Source organism: Elephantulus edwardii, unplaced genomic scaffold (genome assembly GCF_000299155.1).
Source record: "Elephantulus edwardii isolate Elephantulus edwardi_28Jun2011 unplaced genomic scaffold, EleEdw1.0 scaffold00140, whole genome shotgun sequence".
Classification (NCBI taxonomy): domain Eukaryota; kingdom Metazoa; phylum Chordata; class Mammalia; order Macroscelidea; family Macroscelididae; genus Elephantulus; species Elephantulus edwardii.
This window is the reverse complement of record NW_006399890.1, coordinates 4,229,192-4,252,660: the sequence shown is the minus strand read 5'-3', so window position 1 is coordinate 4,252,660 and position 23,469 is coordinate 4,229,192. Positions and strand designations below refer to the sequence as shown.

At 38.2% G+C, this 23,469-nt stretch overlaps 1 protein-coding gene across 1 annotated transcript in view; it reads right to left on the bottom strand.

Annotated features, from left to right (window-relative positions):
- Window positions 1–1,948: 1,948 nt before the first annotated feature.
- Window positions 1,949–23,469, bottom strand: part of GCH1 (GTP cyclohydrolase 1) — a 39,311-nt gene continuing 17,790 nt past the window's right edge. The window contains exons 2-6 of the mRNA XM_006894343.1: window positions 15,381–15,490; window positions 11,481–11,536; window positions 4,359–4,390; window positions 3,099–3,183; window positions 1,949–2,232 (exon numbers count right to left, since the gene is read on the bottom strand). Of these exons, the coding sequence (XP_006894405.1) occupies window positions 2,106–2,232; window positions 3,099–3,183; window positions 4,359–4,390; window positions 11,481–11,536; window positions 15,381–15,490 (410 nt within the window). The 3' untranslated portion in view covers window positions 1,949–2,105. The remainder of the gene's footprint in view (window positions 2,233–3,098; window positions 3,184–4,358; window positions 4,391–11,480; window positions 11,537–15,380; window positions 15,491–23,469) is intronic.

Genomic DNA, 23,469 nt, shown 5'->3' with positions numbered 1-23,469 from the left:
TACACGTTCTAACAGCTCTTACTAGACCCTCTTACAAATGGAATGAAGTTCTCATTATTTGAATCTTTAAAACAACAGAATGAAATTAAAATAATTACGTTAGCTGATATACAGAAACTAGTGACTCAAAAAGAAATCACAAAAACAATGTGATGGGACTTTAATAATTTAAACAGAACCAACTTGAGGAATATTCACGCACATACATACAGTGCAAACAATTTAATTGGACCGTATATATTTAACTACATCAAATTCTTAAATATTAAAAAATTACTCAAAGCCATTGATATAAGATGGAAAGTACAACAGAGCAGTAAAATAGATAAGGTAACTTTTCATTTACCTGTAAGAGAACAGGGTATAAATACAATAGATCTCTATGAGAAGGAAGCGAGGGGAAGTCAGAACACAGGCATTAAAAAATAGAAATAATCTCAGAAAGATATAGATAACTAACAGTTTCTTTGGTCCTCTAAGTCACACTTTACTTATACCAAACATGAACTGAGTGCTTAGAAGTTTACCTCCAAATGTCTACATATTATGCATAATAACATTTAAACTGTGTTAGATTTTAAAAAGAACTCAAAACCCACCAATATTCTACTTTACAAATTCAAAATATAGGAAAAACTAGGAAATATTGGAGATAGGGAAGAATTAACTCCTTCCCCCTCAAAAAATATCCCTTTGCCATCATGCCCCATCATAAGCTATAATGAGCACCGAAGAAACAGAGAAGACAGAACTTCCAAATTTAAACCAATTGAAAGGTAATGGGATACATCTGAAGAGTACTGTATCAACCAAATAAGAGAGAGAACGCGAGAGTATGTGTGCGTGAGTGACAGAGTGTGTGTGTGTGTGTGTGTGTGTGTGTGTGTGTGTGTGTGTGTGTGTGTGTGTGTGTTTTCAGGGGTTGTTTTGTTTTATTTGGCCCACATTGCCCCAGTGAAGGAAATTTTAAGACAATAAGGCAACAGCTTCCTAGACTAAAATACCTATACTGCCTGCACACTGAAGGGAAAACCCACAGGGACCACATGGAAAACCAGCACTGCAGGCATCTAGGCACCTCACAGACACCAATAATCTAGCTTTCATTAAGCAGTGGACAATTATCAAAATGCAGTTCACTCTCCGTTCTCTCATGCTCATGGAAGCTATGGCTCAGCAGGTCCAGAAAATATGGACACCCTCAAAAATGTCTCTAAATACTTAGAAAAATAGTTGATAAGATTAAAAAAAATTGTCTTAAGGCATCTACACAGATCACGCAAAGTAAATACCCACGGAAATTCAAAAACTATGAGGACTGATAACTTGCAATGTTAATACTAAGTCTTAGAAAGCAATGGCTTTTAAAGAAAGGCAAAGGTCTCTAGATGCTAAATTGATATTCTCATCAAGGCACAGAGAGTTATCTAAATTCATGTATGTTGACATAAGAATACACTTGTAAACAACTCCAGGAACCAATTTCCTGTACTTGAGCTAAAAAAGAGAAGGTAGATACGGTGCCTTCTTAACTCACAGTAAAATCCAAAGCACAGAGATATCCCATGACTTTCAACTGGTGACTAATATTGTAACTTGGTATTTTAAAAATAAATGTATTTTTGTGGTTTAGTAATCATTAAAGTGGAATCCGTAGGACTTGAACTCACAGATCCATGTTGCACACTGTATATAAATTATCTGAAGCACTTTCCGTTTTAATAAAAACCAGTGTATTTGCTTTAATTCCCAACACTGCTATGCCTTTGTGTCACATTTGCAGACTATTTCAGCAAGTATTAATTCTTCTCCCTTCCCTGCAACCCTGGGGTTATGAGAATGGCAGTGATTTTGTGCCTGGAATTTATCCTATATTGCAGTTCACTGTAATGTCACCACTGAAAAGTGACAAAAATAAAATAGAGGGCTCACCTCTTTATAAATTACTTTTATCTGACTTGCTATAAATAATGCTTAAACACAGCTAGTGACAAGGAAGAAAGTTCACATATGTAACAATTGAAAACGAACTGTACAAACAACTCAGACCAGACTAACAATGGCACCAGCAGTGGGTCTGCCAAGCGCACGGCATACACCGTAGCTCAGCTCCTAACGAGGGTGAGAAACTCTTCCCGTGTCTTTGGGTCTTCCCGGAACACGCCCAGCATTGTGCTGGTCACAGTTTTGCTGTTCATTTTCTGTACGCCGCGCATCACCATACACATGTGTCTACAAAACAAGACAGCAAAGGTGGATTAAGGGGTAGACAGCCGCTCGTTTGATTTTTAAAACAAAAAATGGACCAAAACATTCATTTCATAGTTATCAAGTGTGTCAAGATGGTATTTATTAGCAAACCTGGATCTAATTCCCCTCCTCCACCTTCTTTTTAAGCTTCTTTGTCTTATTCTTTTCAGTGGTCAAGTATTTCATGCAACGAGCGAAAGAGAAAGAGTGGAATTTTCATCCTGGGTGAAAATGAAGCAAAATATGTATAGAGATTGACAATTTCTATGTAGAAGGAAACCCACTGGATCTACCTTCCGGGCCAAGTCAGTATGATGCTGCAAGTATGCTGGGCTCCCAGGAAGACAGTGACAACAGTGGGTCTCATTAAACTAAAGTTAGAAAACCCAGGACAAAGTCAATGCCATGCTAGCAGGACAGAAATGTTGCCGACTAGGCATGGGCAAGTCTTATAAAATGCATCCCAATTTAAAGAAATTTCCTCACTTGATTCTGAACTCTATTTTTTAAATATGTGAAATATTAAAACTAGCTTTGGAACAATAAAGAGCTAAAGGAAAAAAATCAAGAGGAGACATGCAATGCTACTCATTGTGCAAACTGTAACACCTAAGCTTAGGACTGTCTATGCGGTCACAACCCTCACACCCTAACCCTGCAGTCTCCCTTACCTGGTTCCTACAGACACACCATGAATGAAAGGTAAAAGGACTTGGCACTTAGAGAAAGAAACCCAACAATGATGATGCCAATCGGGCAACATCACCCACTGCTAGAAAAAACAAGCAGCAATAAGCAAAATCTTCCCTCCACCGGTAAGACATTGTTAGAAACAGATATGAACTCACGTTGCTTCAACCACCACTGCGACTCCAGCAGGTCTCAAGGTTTCTGTGATGGCCACAGCAATTTGTTTTGTAAGGCGCTCCTGAACTGTGGATGTGACAGCAAACTCATTGTTAAAGTCTAACAAACAAAACACTAAGCCTACTGTCATCAAATTGACTTTCAGAATAATTGACAGCTGTCCCAAGGGGCTTTCAGTGTTACACCCTTGATGGAAACTCTCCCTAAAGGTGGAGGGTCAGCAAGAGAGAGGAAGATCCTCAATGAGATGGTTTGGCAACAATAGGCTTGAGCATGACAGAGACTGAGGACGGCACAGGATAGGGCAAGGTCCAGATCTGTTTTCCATAGGGTCACTGTGAGTCGTGACTGACTCACTGTCACCTAACAGCTCTTTATGGAAGCACTCCCACATCTTCTTCTGAGGAGTGGCTGGTGGCTTAGAACCACTGACCTTTATTTCCTCTCTCTCACACTGACTCACTGTCACAGAGTCAGAACTGACTCATAGCTGACCCTCTAGCAGGTTTCCATGCCTATAAACTGCAGGGGAGGAAATTTCACATCTTTCTCCCACATTCCCAAACGACACTACCAGGACTCCCTTAGTATATAACAAAGCTTGAAAAACAGCCTTTTGTGACATTTAATACCCCAGATCCATCAGCTTTCATAAGTTTGCTGGGTTGGATGACTGGGCCACAAGGAAATCCCAGCCTAGGTCCTCACCTTTTTCATTCAAATGCAATGCAAGTGCTAGAGACACCTCAGCCTAATTAAACCAACTCAAAGCACAGCCATACAATGGAATGTCAACACTCATCAAATTGAGTAAAGTAGTTTTTATGAAAAAAAGACTTTAAGATTTTTAATTTAATTTTATTTTATTATTTTTGTGTGTGTACCGTCAAATCAGATCTGACAGGTACAGGAGGAGATTGCCCCTCCTTCTCCAGCAGAGCATCTGGTGGCTTTGAACAGAAGACTAAGATTTTTAAAGTGGAAAAAAATATAAGGAAAAGAGAGTCTGTAATCCAGAATGTATAATGTGGATCCATTTGTGTTTAAATATAATAAAAAAATTAATTTTTAAATACTGGTATATGCATAAAAATGTTGAAAAGTGCAAATTAAGCCAATTTAGAGGCTTTCACACACAAAAGACTGTTTCATATTGTTCTTATTTTCAATTTAAGGCATTCATGTAAAACAGGTTTTCTATAAAAATGTTTTTCTGAAGGAAAAAGATTTTGAAAGTTTACCTTGCAATCTTCTACTATAGATTTCCACAATCCTAGAAAATAAAAAGTTTTTAATTTTATGATTAAACAATTTAACCATAAACTGTTGAAAGTGAATCCTGTGAGACTACTAGTTATTATGATTAGTATGATTAATCCCAAAAATAAAAATAATCTGACCTCCATTTATAATAACATCTGACATGGAACAAGTTTTCCTCTTTGAGAATTCTCATTACTATTCAAAATGTCAAAATGGCCATGAGAATTACCCATCTGAGGGTGACAATTCCCATTTCACTGGCAAGGAATCTTATACTACCAAGGTAATGGGGATATTGTCTTTAAAAATTGGCCTTAAAAGTCATAAATTTTTAAAAAATCATAATTTAATTTAGGGATCATCTCCCCAGTGAGATTTTCTGGCTCTTCCCTCCACTATGCCCCTCTGATAAAATGGAATCTGCTCCTTCGTATCTATTACAGCTAATAAAGTGAAGGCAAAGTGCACCAACCTCTTTACCACTCAACCACGAACTCCCTGAAGGTGGAGCCAGCCTGAATCTTGTTGTATCCCTAGGTGTTATATAATAAAATAATGGAGGACTACAACTACCTTCCCCCCTCATTTTGAGTGCAAAACAAAGAAGAGAGGTGAGGATGGGATGAGAGGGGTGTTAATCATAGGGTCCGACAATTTGGTGGAGGAGGAGGAACAAAATGGGAAAGATATGGTGAGAACAATGCATTTGAACTAAGTAAATAAACATGTATCTTTAAAAAAAAAAAAAGCCAAAAACCCATAGGTATTTTGGTTTTCAAGCTTTTACTGTATACCTTATTTCTAATCGTTTTCAAAGTTGTTTATTGTGTACTGTAGAGTTGGAACCAACTCATAGGTTTTCAGAGGTAGTTAATGACATGGGATGAGGTTGTCTTTCTCCCACGGAGCAGCTGGTGGCCTTGAACCATGGGCCTTCAAGATTGCAGTGCAGCTTCTTGCCAGTAGGCCACAATGTATGCTGTGAAAGAGGCCCTCTTTCTTACTGTTAGCTGTCTGTCATCAAGTCATCCTCTAACTCATGGCAACTCCAAGAACAAGACGATAATTGTGATCCAAAGAGTTAGTGGATAATTTTGGGGAATTCACCAGACTTTTCTTCCTACTCTCAGTCAAGATGCTCTACTGAAACTTGTCTGGCATCACAGTAACATGCATGCCTCCACTGAGAGTTAAAAGATGGCTACACTTGAGGCGTTTTGACTGGGAATCAATCGTGGGTCTCTCAAATGGGAGAAAATTCTGCCCCAGAACCCGCCACGAGGCAGGTGGCATAATTTTTTTAAAAAGTAGTAACGGTTTTGCTTCTGGTATTTCTTTTTTGATAAAAAAAGTTCTCCTTGATAAGATATGTGATATGTGATAACCGTGAGAATACTGAGCACCCCTGTTTTGAGTCAGAGTTTACAAGAATAGCTATAATATTTTACCATTACCACCGTACCTGCCTACTGGCAGAGGAGGGTCAATAATGCATATTTTACTGAGGGTCTACTATGGTCTTTAAACTCATATTGTTGTTCTTATGTGCTGTCAAGTCACCTGTGATTCATAGAGACCCTATGTACTACAGCCCTAAACCCTGCTCTATCCTGAGCCAATCTTATTGTCTCTGACACACCTACCCCCATTATCCCAGTCAATGAATCCATCTCATCGAGGGTCTTCCCTCTCTTGCGCTGTCCCTCTACCCTCCCAAGCATGACATCTTTCTCCAAGGAATAGTCCCCTCTTGCAACACATCCAAAGTATGTCAGATTAAGCTTCGGAGTCCTTGCCTCCAAGGAGTAGCCTGGTCTCACCCTCTGTAGGATGAACCCATTTTTTTTTTCTGCTGCCAGTTCATGGTGTAGTCAATAATCTTCTCCAACAACACAGCACAAAGGCATCAATTCTCTTCTATCATCCCTAGTCATTTCTGATGCACAGCAAGTAATTGCAAAGACTGTGGCCTGGATCAGGCACACCTCAGTCTCTTGACTGACATCATTGATGTTCAGTACTTTGGCGAGGTCTCTTACAACAGACTTTCCCAATGCAATTCATCTTTTGATTTCCTGGCTGCTGGTACCAAGAGTGTTGATTGTGGAGCCAAGCAAACTAAAGCTGTTAATAATCTCAATCTCTTCACCATCTATCATGATGCTTCCAATCAGCTCAGAGATGAGAATCTTTGTTTTCTTGATATTGAGCTTCAATCCATATTGAAGGCTGCAGTCCTTGACCTTTTGCAGCAAGCGCTTCAGGTCCTCCTCAGTTTCACAAAGCATGATTGTGTCATCTGCATAATGCAAATTGTTGATGAGTCTTCCTCCAATCCTGATGCCACATTTCTCCTCATCTGTTCTGTATAGATTGAAAATGTATGGAGATAGAACACATCCCTGGTGTACACCCTTAAACTCATAGAATTATAACTTCTTATTTTTAGTTTTCTTTTTTCTAGTTAGACAAATAAGTATTGAACTTACATCTTTTCTACTTTGGAAGTAATCACATGTTGTTGCTAGGTGCCACAGATCAACTCCAACTCGTAGAAAGCCTGCAGCAGTGTCACTGTGTTAAGGTCATTTGCTGCATTCACTGTGTCAATCAAACCCACTGAGAGTCTTCCTCTTTTTCTCTGGACTCCACCTTTACCAAGCAGGCTGTCTTTCTCTGAGAACTGTCCTCTCCTGATAGTGTGCCCAAAATAGATGAAGTCTCATCAACTTCACTTCGAAGGAACATTCTTAGTTACATTTCTTTTAAGACAGATTTGTTTAGGGTTTTGTGCTTTCTTGTCATACCTTGGGTGAGATGCACCTTAGTCTGTAGTTGACAATTTAACTGAAGGTTTAATGGAATCAAGGCATTGAACTGGTTCATTCTAATTCAGCCCCTTGCTGGAAATTTGCATTTCCACTCCACATATACTAAATCCATATTTAATAAGATAGATTGTTTCAGTATACCAAGGGTGGCAATTGTTTTAAAGTACTGTCAAGTATGACTTAAAGCAAACCTATGAACAGTAGATTTGAACCTTGTCCTATCCTGTGTCACCTCATTTCTGACCTGTGTCAATCCATCTGGCTGAGGACCTTCTTCCTCTCACCAACCCTCCATTCTAAGCAGGACATCCCTCTCCAAGGAACAACCTCTCCTAGCTACATGCACAAAGGATGGAAGATAAAACTTGGTCATCTTTGCCTCCAAGGGGCTATATTTGGCTATATTTTCTCCCAGACAGTTGTTTGTCCCTTTGGCATTCCATGGGACATTCAACGCTCTTCTCCATTACCACAAGTCATCTTTAGTCACTGTCCAGTTGACAGATGCATACCAAAGTCCTCACACTGACATCACAGCTCTTCAGTATTTTAGAGAGGTCCCTGACCGTAGACTTTCCCAGCTCAATATGTATCCTGATCTTCTGACTGCTAGTACCATGTGAGTTGACTATGGATCTAAGTAAAATGAAGTCATTGACCTTTTCAGTCTTTTCTCCATCTATCATAATGTTGCCTATAGGCCTGGTGGTGAGAAATTTTGTTTTCTTGACATTTTGTTGAGGTGTTTGATCTTCTAGTCTTTGATCTTCTGCAGCACAACAAGCATGTAACGCAAGTTGTTGATGTGTCTTCCTCAGATTATGATGCCAAATTCTTCATAGACTCTAGCTTCTTGAATTATCTGCTCAGCATAAAGATTAAGTATGGAGAGAGGATACAACCCTGGAGCACATCATTCCTGGTTTTAAACAACGTAGTGTATCTAGGCTAGAAATGCAAGTTATTACCAAAGAGTTGAAACAGAATAAACCTGTTTAGATCCATGAAAGGAGCAGAATACTTCTGGGTGATGTGTTTTGAGCCAATGTGATTTTTATCAGAAAGACCTCGGGTGTTAGACCAAAGTTTGAAGAGTATTGCATGACAATACTTTTAAGACTTGCATTCCAATCAGCCCAGTTGGTCTAGATTTGTTCTTTCCTTTTCAATGATTTGAGGTTCTGTTTTATATCCCTGCTCCCAATTCTATCACAGTCTTTCCTTTGTGGCCTTTAATAGAACACAACGGTAATGACAACTGGGCACCATCTAGTTCTTCTAGTCTCAGGGCACATGTAGATTATTTGCCCTGACTTGTTTCTGCTTACTTTGGTTTCTTTCTCCTTTGATCTAGATGAGCAGAAACCAATAGCTCTATCTTTGCCATCTGTAAGCTTCTAAGATTCAGACAAAACCCATCAAACCACAATACTTGCTTGATTATTCTTTTTGTCTTTATTTTTTAAAGAAACCTAATTCTTGTGTTCCTTATTTAATAATGAAAGTCTTGTTGGGTTGTTGGTATTTTGATTTGTTTTGGCAGGGGTCTCAAAACGCAAACTGTCCTTATCTGTATCAAAGACTGATTGAATGTAGTTGTGCATTAAATACTAAGAAACCACTAAAGGGAACATGGACATTTATTTCACAGTGTATTTAAAAAAATAAATAAAAAGCACCTCACAGTGCAGAACATAGAGAGAGATCATCCATTATGTTACTGTAAGTCAGAATCAACTCAGCACACAACATGGGAATTTCTCGCCTCATGTAGAATTTGGTTTATTACTCCATCTGTGGACCTCATTAATCCTGTCCATGGCAGTTATCAATCCTCCTAAGAGGGAGCTCCCAACCAGGCATTTCTGTGGAAATTACTCACCACCTGTACTGTCAGTCCCTTTAAATGTAGTGACTATATATGACTTCTCTGGAAGTGACACAGGAGCTGACACTGGGCCCTTACACAGCAGCTACTCAGCAAAAAGATTAACTGTGGCTACTTAGAGGCTGTAAAATTCTAAGTTCAAGATTTAATTACGTTCATGCCACTACTCTAAGGCAACCCCCCTCCAAAAAAAAATACCAAAAACCCACAACCATAATACTTGGTAAATAGATTTTCAGCAACAAAAGAATTCCTTTCAAGATAAGTTTACTCTAGAATTCTACCATGTTGAACCTAATCAACTCACTTCTGGCATTTTCTTGTTACTTAAGGCTCTATTATTTGATATTTGACTTTACTGGCACTGAAAGGTCATTCGTTTAAAGTCAAGAATATAGCAAACTTCACACACCAGATTAAAATGAACAGTGAAGTTTGGTCAAGATGCTCAACTTTGTCTTTTATCCTTCATTCCCTGAATATTCTTTCTTCTTACAAGGAATAAGCAGCTCATTTAAGTAACTGACATACACCCAGTTCTTTGGTTAAGTCCTCCATTTTTTTAAAAAAGCTTTAATCCTATTAGTGGGAGGACAAATCCCTAGCCCAATAATCAGTTTCTTTGTATTGTTTCACAAAAGCATGATTATTTGAGTTATTTTCTCTAACCTACTCAAAATTATTATTATTCCCATCATGATCTCACCGGATCCCTCTATAATCCACTTCCCATAAAATGTTATCCATTGCGACATCTGATCCTGCACAGATGACCCAGTGTGTGGAATTATAGAGGGATCCCTCAAGCCGCTGCTGCTGCCACCACCTCTTCCTGGGGTATCCAAAGGCCAACTGGCCTCATCTAATCTGGATGGGAGTGGCTTGTTTGTTCTGGCCCTCCCTTAGTTCTGGGGCAGCTAGACCAAGGATAGGAGCAAGCATCTTGCCAAGCCCTTTGCTCTAGTTTCTCTTTGGTCTATAGGCTCTTCTCCCAACCTGCTTTGCTCAGGGGCTGGGACTTGGGGATGGTGTATGTCACCTTCTGGCTGCTTAGTAAACATTCAGAGAAAAAAAAATGTTATCCATTGCATTCACAGCATGGTCTTCTACCAACCAACAAAAACCCTAAAGTAGTTTCTGTGTCATCTGACTCATGGTGACTCACGGAAGTGAAAGTAGAACTGTGCTCCATAGGGTTTTCAGAGTCTAGTTACAGTTTCTTCCCAAATACCTCTGTAGTTTCAAATTGCCATGCTTTTAATTTGCAACTGAGGACCTTACAATTTGTGCCATTAAAGAACTTCATGGTCTTTTGTTGTTTTTGTTGCTAAGTGCCCTTAAGTCATAACTCATCGCTGACCCCTCCAGTAGGTTATTAAAGGCAATAAATCTCACAGGAAGAGTGTTCATCTTTCTCCCTCAGAGACACTGGTGGATTTGAACTGTTAGCTTTTGGTTGACAGTGCAACTCTTTGCCCACTAGATCAGCCAAGCTCCTTCTAAGGTCTTCTAGAGAACTCCATTTGCATCAAGACAAACTTGGCCCAGTGGTGAGAATCTTTGTCTTCATGTTGAGCTTCAGTCCATATTGAAGACAAGTTTTTTCATATAATATAGAAATCCAATCTGCCTTTTATATTTGGACAGTCTGTTACAGACATCAGCAGTCCTGGAAAGGCAGGTCCACAATCCTAGAAAAAGGGGCCAGGAGACTGGGCTTAAAGTAGTCTGCACAGCAAGCACACTATTTTTACTTAGACCATATTCTAATGTTGTTGTAGAGCATGACTCATAGTGACCCTATGAACAAAAGGCCTGAAGCCTTTCTATAACATTTATCAAAGTTCATTGAGTTTCCAGAGGCATGCTGTTTAGGAAGTGGATGCCACGTCTGCTTCCAAATATGACAGTAAGAATAATACATTTTAATAAAACCTAACCCAACCTAATGCTGTTGAGTCCAATTCATCAAGACCCTCCACTGGATTTCTGAAGAGACTGCCTATTTTCCCCTATGAAGCAGCTGGTAGATTTGAACCAAAAACGTCTGGGGTTAGCAGTAAACACACTATACACTATACCACCAGCATGATAGATTTTATTATTAATTAGTACCAAATTATTAAGGAAGAATGTGTTAATAGCTTATAATAGGGTTAGTTACTCCTCAACCACTTCTCCCCTCCCCCCAGTCACCCCTTGTAACTATCACAGGATACAGAACAAGAACATGTCATAATAAGAAGAAGAGGGAGGCGGAGATTGAAGCAGGCAACAGAGAGTGACAAGAAAATGACATTTGTGTTTCAAGACCCTGAGATTTTTTTTTTGTCTCCTTAACTACGTGTTAAATAGCAATGTAATTTCCAGATTAAACTTACCTCGCAAGCTTACTGAGGCCCAGGACTTTCTTGTTGGGAAGATAACCAATATGGACCTTCAGAGAACAGAGAAATTATAAGCTAAGTGAAAATATAGAGTTCATCACAATGAAATACATCTTTAAAAATTCTCTAAGCTTTAAGACTTAAAAAATTAAGCACATTATCTAGACATTTTGAAATTACATTAATATAGAAAAAAGGAAATATATTAAAAGACAATCTGAATATTTTCAGGTGCAGTTACGTTGGATACAAATCTGAAAGTCTTTCCTCTATTCTTGTTGTGTGCTGTCAAGTCAGAAGCGATGCATAGCTGACCCTCTAGCAGCTTTTAAGAGGCTGTAAATTGCACAAGAAGAGATACCCATCTTTCTCCTGCTGAGATGATGGATTTGAAAGGCCTGCCTTTGAGTTGCAGTACAGATCCTTAGCCACTAGACCATGATTCTTAAGAAAATGAAAATGATCCTGCAGCAACATTAAAATATATCCAGGAGAGCCTCCATGAAGGACAAAAACATTGCCATTTCACCCACCAAAAAGGCCTTAAAAGCCCCACCACAAAGCTGTTGTATATAGGGTCCCTATGAGTCGCAGGTAACTCGACAGCACATAACAACCACCACCATCAGTGCTATGCTTTAAAAGTTTGAGAATCCCACCTCATCACACTGCTATCAGCAAGAGAAAATAAACACCTAAAAGTTAATATTCCAAGTTAGAAGTTTTGGAACATTAAAACTTTCCCAAAGCAGCAAGGACTTCTGTCCCATTTGAAATGTTCAACTTACATTCGTGTAAGCAAACCAATTTTTAACAATAATGTAAAATAGAATAGGAATGCTTGTATGAAATACAATGCAAGTAAATGATTGTATAAAACACAATGTACAACAGTGAACTCTTAGTGACTCATACATAGGGTCGCTATAAGTCACAAGCAACGACAGCACTGAATGAAACATAATGTAAAGAAATTATTACATGAAAATAAAAAAAGAGCAGATATTGATTTTAACAAAGCAAATTCATTAAATGGAGAAATTACTTCCTCTTTAGCAAGTGGTATTGGTAAAACTGGACTTTTTCTACCTCCAGAAGAGTGAGACAGATCCACATCTTGCCCTATACACAAATACCAACTCAAAATGGGTTAGATTTAAGGGTAAACCAAAATCCCTAGAGGGGGGAAAAATAGAATAAAAAAGGACCTAATCTATGGTTTGCAAACATAGAAAAACACGAAGGAGATCCTAGAAAAATGCCTAGAAAGATGCCTGTGTGCATCAAAACCCTAATCTAACTGGAGTGCATTATGCTAAGTGAACTAACTCAGTCCTATAGGGACAAATATTGTATAAGACCATTTATGTAGTACTAGTATGAGGCTCTCAGGGGGTGGGGGTGGGGAGGGGAGATGCAGAAGGGTGAGGATATGCCGGGATGGGAGACTGTTAAACACAAGTCTCACAATTTGATGGGTGGAGGAAGAGGTGGGTTAAAAAAGTGAGAAAGATCCAGTGTGAAAAACAATGTATATGAACTTGGTAAGTAAAACAGTAGAAAATAATTTTGTATTAAATAAACCACTTAGAAAGTGGTTAAAGATTCATCTCACACTTTGAGCATGTTTCTAGGAGACGCTATTTCTTAGACAGGAACATCATGCTTGGGAGGCAGGGAGATGGCAAAAAAAGAGAGACTCTCAACCAGGTGGATTGGCAGACTGCAGCAATGGGCTCAAGTAGGTCAGGGATTATGAGGATGGCACAGGACAGGGTTCAGACTTGACCTGATGGCACCTTTCAAAAAGACGTAAGGTCCCGTGGCACCATCAGTTAATGTGCGGAATTTATAAAGAAACTGAATATGAGTATATGCTATGATTCTGTTATTCTCTTCCTCAGTACATCCTAATACATGCATCTGTACACCGATATAATACTTGTATTAGTATCATCAGAAATAGTACAAAGACAAAACTATGAGATATCATCTCATCCCAGTAACAAGAGCAAAATTTAACAGAATAACAAACCACAAATGCTGGCAAGGTTGTGGAGAAACTTGAACCCTTATTCACTGTTCGTGGGAGTATAAAATGGTGCAACCACTATAGAAGGCAGTATGGTGCTTTCTCAAAAAGTTGTAAATAGAAATACCATTTGACCTAGCAATTCCGCTACTGGGAATATACCCTAAAGAGACCATAACTGCCACCCAAACAGATATATGCACACCCATGTTTACTGCTGCTTTGTTCACAATAGCAAAGAGTGGGGAAACAACCCATCAACAAACGAATGGCTAGAGAAGCTGTGGTATGTTCACACAATGGAATACTATGCTGCATTGAAAAACAAGGAACTCTGTAAATGTTCATTAAAACTAAAATTTAATAATAATTTAAAAAAGAAAAGAAAAACAAGGAACTCATGTATAGAAAGTGGGTGACCCTGGAGGACACTATACTGAGCAAAATAGCTCAGTCACAAAAGGACAAATATTGCATAGGGCCACTGTTGTAAAATGAGACTAAAATCAAGGTTGAGGGAAGACTGAGAAAGAGGGGATAAATAATGTATACTGCTTGAAACATGAGGGAGATAACTGCTTAAAAGAGATATATGATTAGGTATTATTGTCATTACAGGGCTCCAGAATGAAGGCTGCACAATGGAGTAGACTGGAGGGGAGGGATTGTATAACAGTATTTTTCTTTTACTTTTCAAAGAGAAGAGCAAATTAGGGGGAGAGGTGGGCTGGGAGAAAAGTGCAACAATGAATGAATGGAAGTCCAAAATTTCTGCAGATGTTCATTAAAAGGTGGATTCGAATGTTGCAAACGGTTGTACAACTTACTGAATTGGACATGTAGTAACTTGTATTTCTTCTATGTTTATGCTTAATAAATTGTATTTTTTTTAAAAAGAACACTAATGTCTATGAAGTGCAAAACAGACAAACTATAGAATGCTTATAGTAGAAATACACATAGAAATGACAATTAACAAGCTACAATGACAGGTAATAACAATGAATGACTCTTATAATGTGGAGAAAAATGATATGAAACAAGAGTTATACTGCAAATCCCTTCCACTCACATATAGAAGAAAATACACAAAACTACAGCACTGGTTATCTATACAATACACTGGTTACCTATGTGTATTGCATGAGTTAAGGATTAGGGAGGGGCAACAAAGGGAGTTTCCAGGGCTTCTAATGTTCTAGTTCTTGATCTGTGAGATGACATGGAGCACCTTTATCATTTTTGTGTATTTCTGCTTTATGTCTATAAAAAATTAAATTCAAAGCAAATGTGATACTTAATATTTAATTAATTGATATACAGATGTTCATGATACTAACATTATTCCTAAAATTATGATACTTCAGATATGTGGGTATATTTAAGGTATGCAGATATCAAAGACTTCTATGTCTACATGTTCTGAAAGATGTTTAGAACTTATCTAAAGGTATGCATTGGATTCATTTCTGCCAACACAGAATGGATTCTAAATAGAATAAATCTAATAATATACACCATGTGTCACAAGAAATTCTGCAATTTATTACTGATCCTACCACGTTATATGTAAGTACATCTTGGATCAAACATTTAGCCAAATAAAGCAAAGGTTTTCAGAGCCTGCAGCAACGAACTAAAAAATGTCATGTTAACTTCACTAGTTTAACCTATGAACATGGTATTTAATAAGAAACTCCTACCCAGAGGGCCTTCAGCTTCTTTATTGCTTTTTGCTTTGCTTTCTTTCATTGAAAATAAATATATTTGTCTAACACTAAATATCAAGGATATTCAAAATAGTTATCCTAATTTTTAAAGCTTTCATAACACTGGGCCACAACAACAACAAAAATTCTTACCTTTCCAAAAAATGGAACTAGATGGTGTTCACACATGGAAAACATGTCTATGTCTTTCACAATCACCATCTCATCATGATCTTCATCAAATATAGCATCATTTAGGACATCTGAAAGCAGAGGTTAGCTTTAGTAACATTTCCAACTTTACAGAGTAGAATAAACTAACAGCTAAATATAAGTTCACAGTCAACATAAGAATGTTAATCTTCACTATAATATTATGGGAGTACAAATTAAGACAAGTCATTGTTCCTCTTATCAAGTTAGCAAAGTTCTCCTCTTTAAGTGATGGGGTATGGGTGTGAATCCTCACCATACCGTGTTATATTAAAAATGCATCATTATTATTATTATAAATGGATGAAAGAGTATAATAGATTGGTTTTGCTAAAACGAAATGGTGACTATTACTTTTGGTAGAAATAAGCTTCCATATTCATCTATGTATTTCTTGTACTTAATATTTGAGATGTATAATATATAATTTAGACAACGTTAGAGAAAGGTATTTTGTTCATAGTGTTGCTCGACTTGTCAGCAATAAACAGTAGCAGCAGTATATAATAGATGTATAGGGAAACATATCTGAGGAATAAAGTATAGATTGACTTTTGAGGCCTGATCCCATAACCCACAAACTTGATCTCCCGTAATAATTCCTTAAATAATTTTCTATTTTAATGTTTCCTATTATCATATTCATTTTTTTAATTTCTGTCACTTTCCTCTTTTCCTAAAGGAAATAAATTCTACACTTTTTCCATAAAAGCCTGTCTGAAAGGCTCATAATCAGTAATGTCTTATTTAAGCTATGGATTCTGACATATATAGCCAGACATACAAACAACTAAAAGTTTTTGTCAACAACAAATAGACCCCAATTTTTAAAATGAGCAAGCAGCATGCACAGACATTACCAAGTACAAGTGGTCCAAGAAGCACATAAAAAGATATTCTAAGTCATTAGGAAAATGTAAATCAAAACCACAGTAAAGTATCACTTTATTCCAGGGATCACTATAAGGAGCATTGAGGGCAAAGCAGGCTAAGTGTTAGCTACTAGGCAAAAAGCTAACAGTTCAAGGCAGTCTATTCCCACTAAGATATACAGCCCTGACAAATCCAATGGGACCATTCTAATCTATTCTATAGGGTACTATAAATCAACGTACCAAAAGGAATTGGTCGACATTGAAAAATTCCATTAAGTACCAAATAAACAAGCATCAATTGTAATAAAGGAAGAGGTCAGAGAGCTCTGGTGGCCTAGTGGCACTGCAATTCCAGAGACACACGATTCAAATCCACCAAATGCTCTGCTGGAAAAGGAGCGGCAATCTCCAGTCAGATCCGATTTGATGGTACACAAACACACACAAAGTAATAAAATAAAATAAATTTTAAAAAAATAAAGGACGAGGTCAAGCTGTGTTGAAGGCATTGGCAAAAATAAGACTTTAGGAATTGACAAGATTATCAGTTGACCTGTTTCAACAAACAGATGCAAACCTGGATGGCTGACCAATCCAGAAAATTTAAATAGCAGCTACCTGGCCAACTGATATACAAGAAAACAGTATTTGTTCCCATCCCCAAGAAAGGTGATCTAGCAGAATGTGTAAATTATAAGCAAAATATTGCTGAAGAGCATCCAAAAAATGGCTAATAGTACATTAACAGGGAACTTCCAGAAATTCAAGCAGGGTTTAGTAGAGGCCGTAGCACCAGGGATATCATTGCAGTTATCAAGTGGATCCTGGCTGAAAGCAGAGAATACCAAAACAATGGGGTTGTTTGCACATTGTGAAAAGTATTGTAATGATTTTTGAGTTCCTGATTTCTTTCTTTTTTTTTTTTATGAGTTCCTGATTTCTGTCCTTTTCATACCCAGGAGGAGGGGATTTTCTGGATCATGACAACAATAATGGTAATTCTATGTTCAACTTGTGCCATTTCCAATCTGACCCATTTCTCTATTTCTCCATACCTTCACCAATTTTTCTCATACACACACCCTTTCACAATGTGCAAACAACCCCAAGAAGAGATCAATGGATAAAAAAATGTGGTATATACACACAATTGATTAGTACTCAAACATAAAGATAAATTAAGTTCCAACACATGCTACAACATGTTTGCACCTTGAAAATATGTTGGGTGAAATAAGTCACAGATAAAACAGAACAAATACTCTATGATTCCACGTATAAAGTGCATTGACAAGCACATTGAGACTAAGTTTATCAATAGTTACCAGGGATGGTTGGAGGGAAAAAAGGGATTATTGGTTAAAGGGCACTGATTCTGTATTTACTGGAAAAATATGGAAATGGATAGTCACGATTGTTACAAAACATGGTGAAGGTTAAGTAATGTCACTGAGTTGTACATGACAAAAATAGCTGAAATTTTATACACACACATACCCCTCACAAGTCATTAAATATGACCTTTACTATGCACACCCATGTTTATTGCAGCTTTGTTCACAATAGCAAGGAGTTGGAAACAACCTAAGTGCCCATCAACACACGAATGGCTAGAGAAGCTGTGGTATATTCGCACAATGGAATACTATGCTGCATTGAAAAACAAGGAACTCATGCAATATTATTCAAAATGGTTGACTCTGGAGAACATTATGCTGAGTGAAATGTCCCAGTCACAAAAGGACAAATATTGCATGATGCCACTGTTGTAGAATGGGACTAACCTCGGGGTTGGGGAGAGACTGAGGAAGATGGGTTCAATAATGTATACTGCACTGAAACAGAGGAGGGAGAAAACTGTGTAAAAGAGATATGTGACTAGGTATTTCTGTCATCACAGGAGTCTAGAGCAATGGCTACATGGTGGAGGGGACCTGGGGGAGGGTTTGTAAAACAATGAAAGAATCTTTTCTTTTACTTTTCCATAATTTTTGACTCATGTACTTATAACTTGTTAGTTAAATTTGTGTCTTCTAGGTTGCAACCCCCCCATGATACATCTTCAAGGATATGAACATGTATGGCTAAGCACAATTGATAACAGTGCATCTAAATTCCAAAATCAATCTCCATAATAGTCTATGTGTTTCCTACTGCCAAAGGGGCCCTTTAGAGTAGTGAGAGAAGATCTTCACCCTGAAACCCACAGCGTCCCTTTTCAGCAGGAAGTAGCTAAGAGAATACGCCATCCCTTTTTCCTTATGAATCAGGGTGAAGTCTCTCTCAGGGAGGAGTGATAGGGAATGGCAAAGGACACGCTGCCAAAGGAGATTAATCAGAACTGGCTTTGACAAGCACTGTGGCAATTGGACAATTAAAACAGACATTCGGACGGCAGGGGAAGAAGAACAAACTGGGGAGGAGGGTAGAGAGAATGGTGCAGCAATGAAGGAATGAAAACCCAAAATCCCTGTAAATGTTCATTAAAACTAATAAAATTTAATAATAATAAAAAAAATATGACCTTTACAATGAAAGGAGTTTTGGTTTTTTAAAACTGCGCTGGGATCTGGGCATCTTGGCAGATTGGGTAATTCACATAGCTGTATGATTTCAAAGACTTGGGGGATCCCCAATCCACACAGCAGGAAAGAAAAGGGAGAGAGAAGATGAACTAGAGCTTTGCAGCCACCTCCAGCTGTTTCCCCCTCAGGAAGGCATGCTGTCAAATGAGTCATCAAGACGATGCACAACACCCACCCACACGGCCTGCCCTCTGAGACTCCATCGCTGCTAGAAAACGGACATACGTCTATTGAGTCATCATTTGAACTGCAGTTATCATTTCCTCAATTGAGCTATTCACAGGCAAATTTGACTGTGGTAGAAAAGTCACAGAAGTGAGCATGTGGGGTTTAGACACGCCATAGATACAGCTGGTATGAGTTGCTGGTAAATGCAGGAAGGGAGAAACTCAGAATCATTCTTTTTGCAACTACTGCTTCTCCAAAAGCAGTTTTCTATTTTGGATACTCTGCCCTAACCTTCAAAGTCCACAAATAGACACTTTGGGTTCCCAAAAGAATTCTGGATTTCTCCCAAAAATGTGAATGTGATCTTATGGCATGCATAGGCTACTAAAATCTGAATCACACACAAAAAAATCTTTCTGAAAAATAAAACAAATTAAAATATTTCTTAGTGAAAGAATCTGTCAAATGGAAGCTGTATCTTATTTCTTCTGGCAAACAATGACAGTTCCCTCATCCTCATTCTTGAGGACACTTGACAAGTGATAAACGCCAACTGTTGAGAGAGGTGAAATTAGGATCTGGCTTCACCATTTCTAAGTTTTGACTGTAACAAGACATGAGCATTGTCCGCCAGACAGGGATTAAATTACACAACCCATGAAAGTGTTTAGAATGATACATGGAAGAACAATCACTTGTTTTGGTTTTTTCCTGTTATTTTTAAAACTGGAGAAAATTGCTAAAGGTGTTCTATGCATACTTGAGAGTAGCTGAACTTAAAAAAGCACTAATTTGTTTACTACTCCAATATTTGTACATCCAAGTTTATAGTATATATTACTTTCACACTTTTCTTTAATTCTGAAATCATTTTAGACTTACTACAGACTTACCAATATAGGGTGGAAGACGTGAAGAAGCCAAAGTGCTCCTGAGAGGCAAGGATAGAGAGACTTCGTTTCCTATCCTTTGGGCATATTATCAGAAGGCGTCAGTCCTTGGAAAAAGATCAGTAAAGGAGAGGAAAATCCTCAGTGAGATGGACTGACATAGTAACTACTTAGCACAGCAGAGATTATGAGGATGACTCAGGGTTGGGCAAGGTTCCAATCTTGAACCTCAGTCACTGAGTCACGTCAAATTGCTGATGTCTAACAACTCAGAGTACTAACATACATGATAACATAGTTGAATTTCTAACATATTGCACTAAGTAAAAGAAGCTAAAATACAATGGATTATCTACTGTATGAAATTCTAGGAAGGGCAAATAGAGAAAGAAGATGAAAGGTGACTAATGGGATCCGGCAAGCAGGAAAAGGAGATTGGCTGCAAAACACAGAGACTTGTTCTGGGTGATGGAAAATGGACTATATCTTGATTGTGGTGACTGTGTGTAGGGTGCATTTTATTAAATTAGCCTGAAGGAAGCTAATTTTTAAAACTGTTGCCTTTTGTGTAAACAAAGTGCTGCCATGTGCTTTCAAGTCAATCTTGACTCACAGTGAGCCTCCAGCACAGGACAAAGCAGCCCACAGGGTTCTTAAAGCCGTAATCTTTAAAGAAGTAGACTGCACCATCTTTCCTCCCTCAAAGAAGACAGTGGGTTTAACCACCAACTTTTCCTTTAGTAGCTGAGTAATCACTACAAGTACATATGCTTACTTGAAAAAAGAAATATTGGGAGAAATCAAAAAGCCTCCAACCAAGATGGACTGGGGGCAGGGGGTGCAAGGTGCTGAGGGGCAATGAGAGGGCATTAAACTGGATGCTGGCAGGGTAGGGGTAAGGGTGGGAATAAGATACATGCACCTAAGAGGGTGGCAGGTAGGGCCAAAACTTGATCTGTTACTTAATAATGACAAAGCTCTCATCAGCTCTTTTGGGCAAAATTCTTGTCTGTCAAATAAAGCAATTAAGACTGACTAGGGAGGAGGATTGGCCATCCACTCCCGAAATAACAGGTCTCAGAAAACCCAGTGTACAATTGAGCACATTTAGGTTAGAGTACCAGAGGCAGAACCTTCTCACTGGGAATCACAAAGGTGGAGGAATAGTTGCAAACAGACACTACCAATTGGAACATAATATGCGAGGTATGAATGTATGTAAGTTAGAGATTGTTAAAGAAGAAATGGAATGGATAAATATTGACATAATAGGCACTGGAGAAATTTTTAATCAGAATCATATGATCTACTACTATGCTAGAGGTGAAAAGGTGAAGAAAAAATGGAGTCACTTTCATAGTTAAAAAGACCATTTCTAAATCTTGAAATACAATGCTGTGAGTGACAGAATATCAATATGCATACAAGGAAGACCTGTTAATACCACTATCATTCAAATATATGCACCAACAACCATGGCCAAAGAGGGGGAAATAGATGGCTTCTACCAAAGTCAGAAATCAATCAAACAAGCAACCAAGATACTTTGGTAATAATGGGTGATTGGAATGCAAAATTGGGAACAAAGAAGGATCAGTAGTTGGAAAGTATGGACTTGGTAACAATTCTGTGCAATCAATGACCTATTCATCACAAACACCTTTTATAAGAAACATAAACGGTGACTATATACATGGACTTCACCTGATGGTCTACACAGGAATCAGATCGAATACATCTCCGGAAAATCATTGGAGAAGCTCAATATCAGCTATGAATACTGGGCCTGGTGCTGACTATGGAACAGACCATCAACTACTCTTATGCAAGTTCAAACTAAAGAATCAATCAAACCCACAAGAACCAAAGTCTGACCTCTAATCTATCCCCCCAGAATTTAAAAATCTCAGGAACAAGTTTGATCCACTGAGCACCAATGAGTGAAGACCAGATGAGCTGTGGGAGGATATGAATGCAAAAAGTCACTGCAAAGACAAAGGAGAAAGAAAAGACCAAGATGAAGTAAATTATAGTGAAATGTGCAAGGAGCTGGAGTTGGACAACCAAAAGGGATTAAGTCACTCGGCAATATTTTCTTTTTCCATGTATTAAGCTGAAGGAACTGAAGAAATTCAAGACAAGCTGCAGTGCATAAGGATGCTAAATGTTGAATGACCTAGGGGCATCAAAAGAAGATGACAGGAATATACAGAGGCACTATATCAAAAAGAATTGACTGACACAGAAGAATTTAAACATATGATCTGATCAAGAGCCTATGGTGATGAAGATGCTCTGAAGGAATTGGCAAAAAACAAGGCCCCAGGAATTGAAAGAATATAATTGATATATTTCAGCAATTAGATGCTGCCCTGGATGTGCTCACCAGGTTATTTCTTAACAAATTATGATGAACATTGAGGAAAATGGGGATCTGCTCCTACTGCGGCACTAAAACTACTTGCTGTTAGGAACAAATTAAAAGAACCTCGGGAACAGAGTTCTAGTATAAGCTTTGAGTGAACTGTGAGGCCTAAGCTTTGTCATATCCACAAGTATAAAGATGGATTTAAAAGGGGAGCCTAAGGACAGAAGAAGAATTGATGCCCTTGATCTGCCGAGTTGGAGAAGAGTATTGAATATCCCGTGGACTGTCAAAAGAAGGTGCAGCCAGATAGAATGCTCCTTGAAGGCAAGGATGATGAAGCTTCACATACTTTGGGGTTTTGTTTTGTTTTGTGGTGGTGTGTTTTTTTTTAAGAAAATTTTAATTTTTATTTTAATGAACATTTACAGAGATGCTGGATTTTCATTCCTTCATTGTTGTACATTTTACCTCCTTGTTCTCCCTTTCCCCCTCCCTAGTTCACTATTTTTTTAAATATTCATTCATTGCAATTACCTCACCCTTCCCCCACTACCCCTAGTCCTCTTTGCAAAGATAGTATCTTTTATTCTGGGCTGTTGTACAAATGTCTAATCATATCAGACAGCTCTTTCATCTGTTTCAGTGCAGTGGTCTATCTATCCACTATTGTCCTATTCTCCCAAACCCTCATGTCAGCCCTGCTTTTTCTTTTTACAGTGGTGCTATGCAGTATTTGTCCTTTTTGTGACTGAGATACTTCACTCAGCATGATGTGCTCCAGGGTTCCTACGTTGTGTAATGTTTTATGAGTTCATTCTTTTTCAGTGCTGTGTAGTATTCCACTGTGTGAATATGCCATAGTTTTTCTATCCATTCATTTTGTTGATGGGCTTCATCTCTCATACCTTTTACAAGTTGCTAGAAGAGGCTATTTGTTAGAGAGGGATATTATGCTTGAAAATGTGGAGGGTCAGCAAAAGAAAAGGAAATCTTCAGCCAGATAGATTGACACATTGACTGCAGTAATGGGCTTAACTATGTCAGGGACAATGAGGCTGGGATAATGTAAGACAGGGTTTAAATCTGTTGTTGATAGGGTCGCTATGGATCACACTTAACTCAACAACAACTAACAAGAACAAT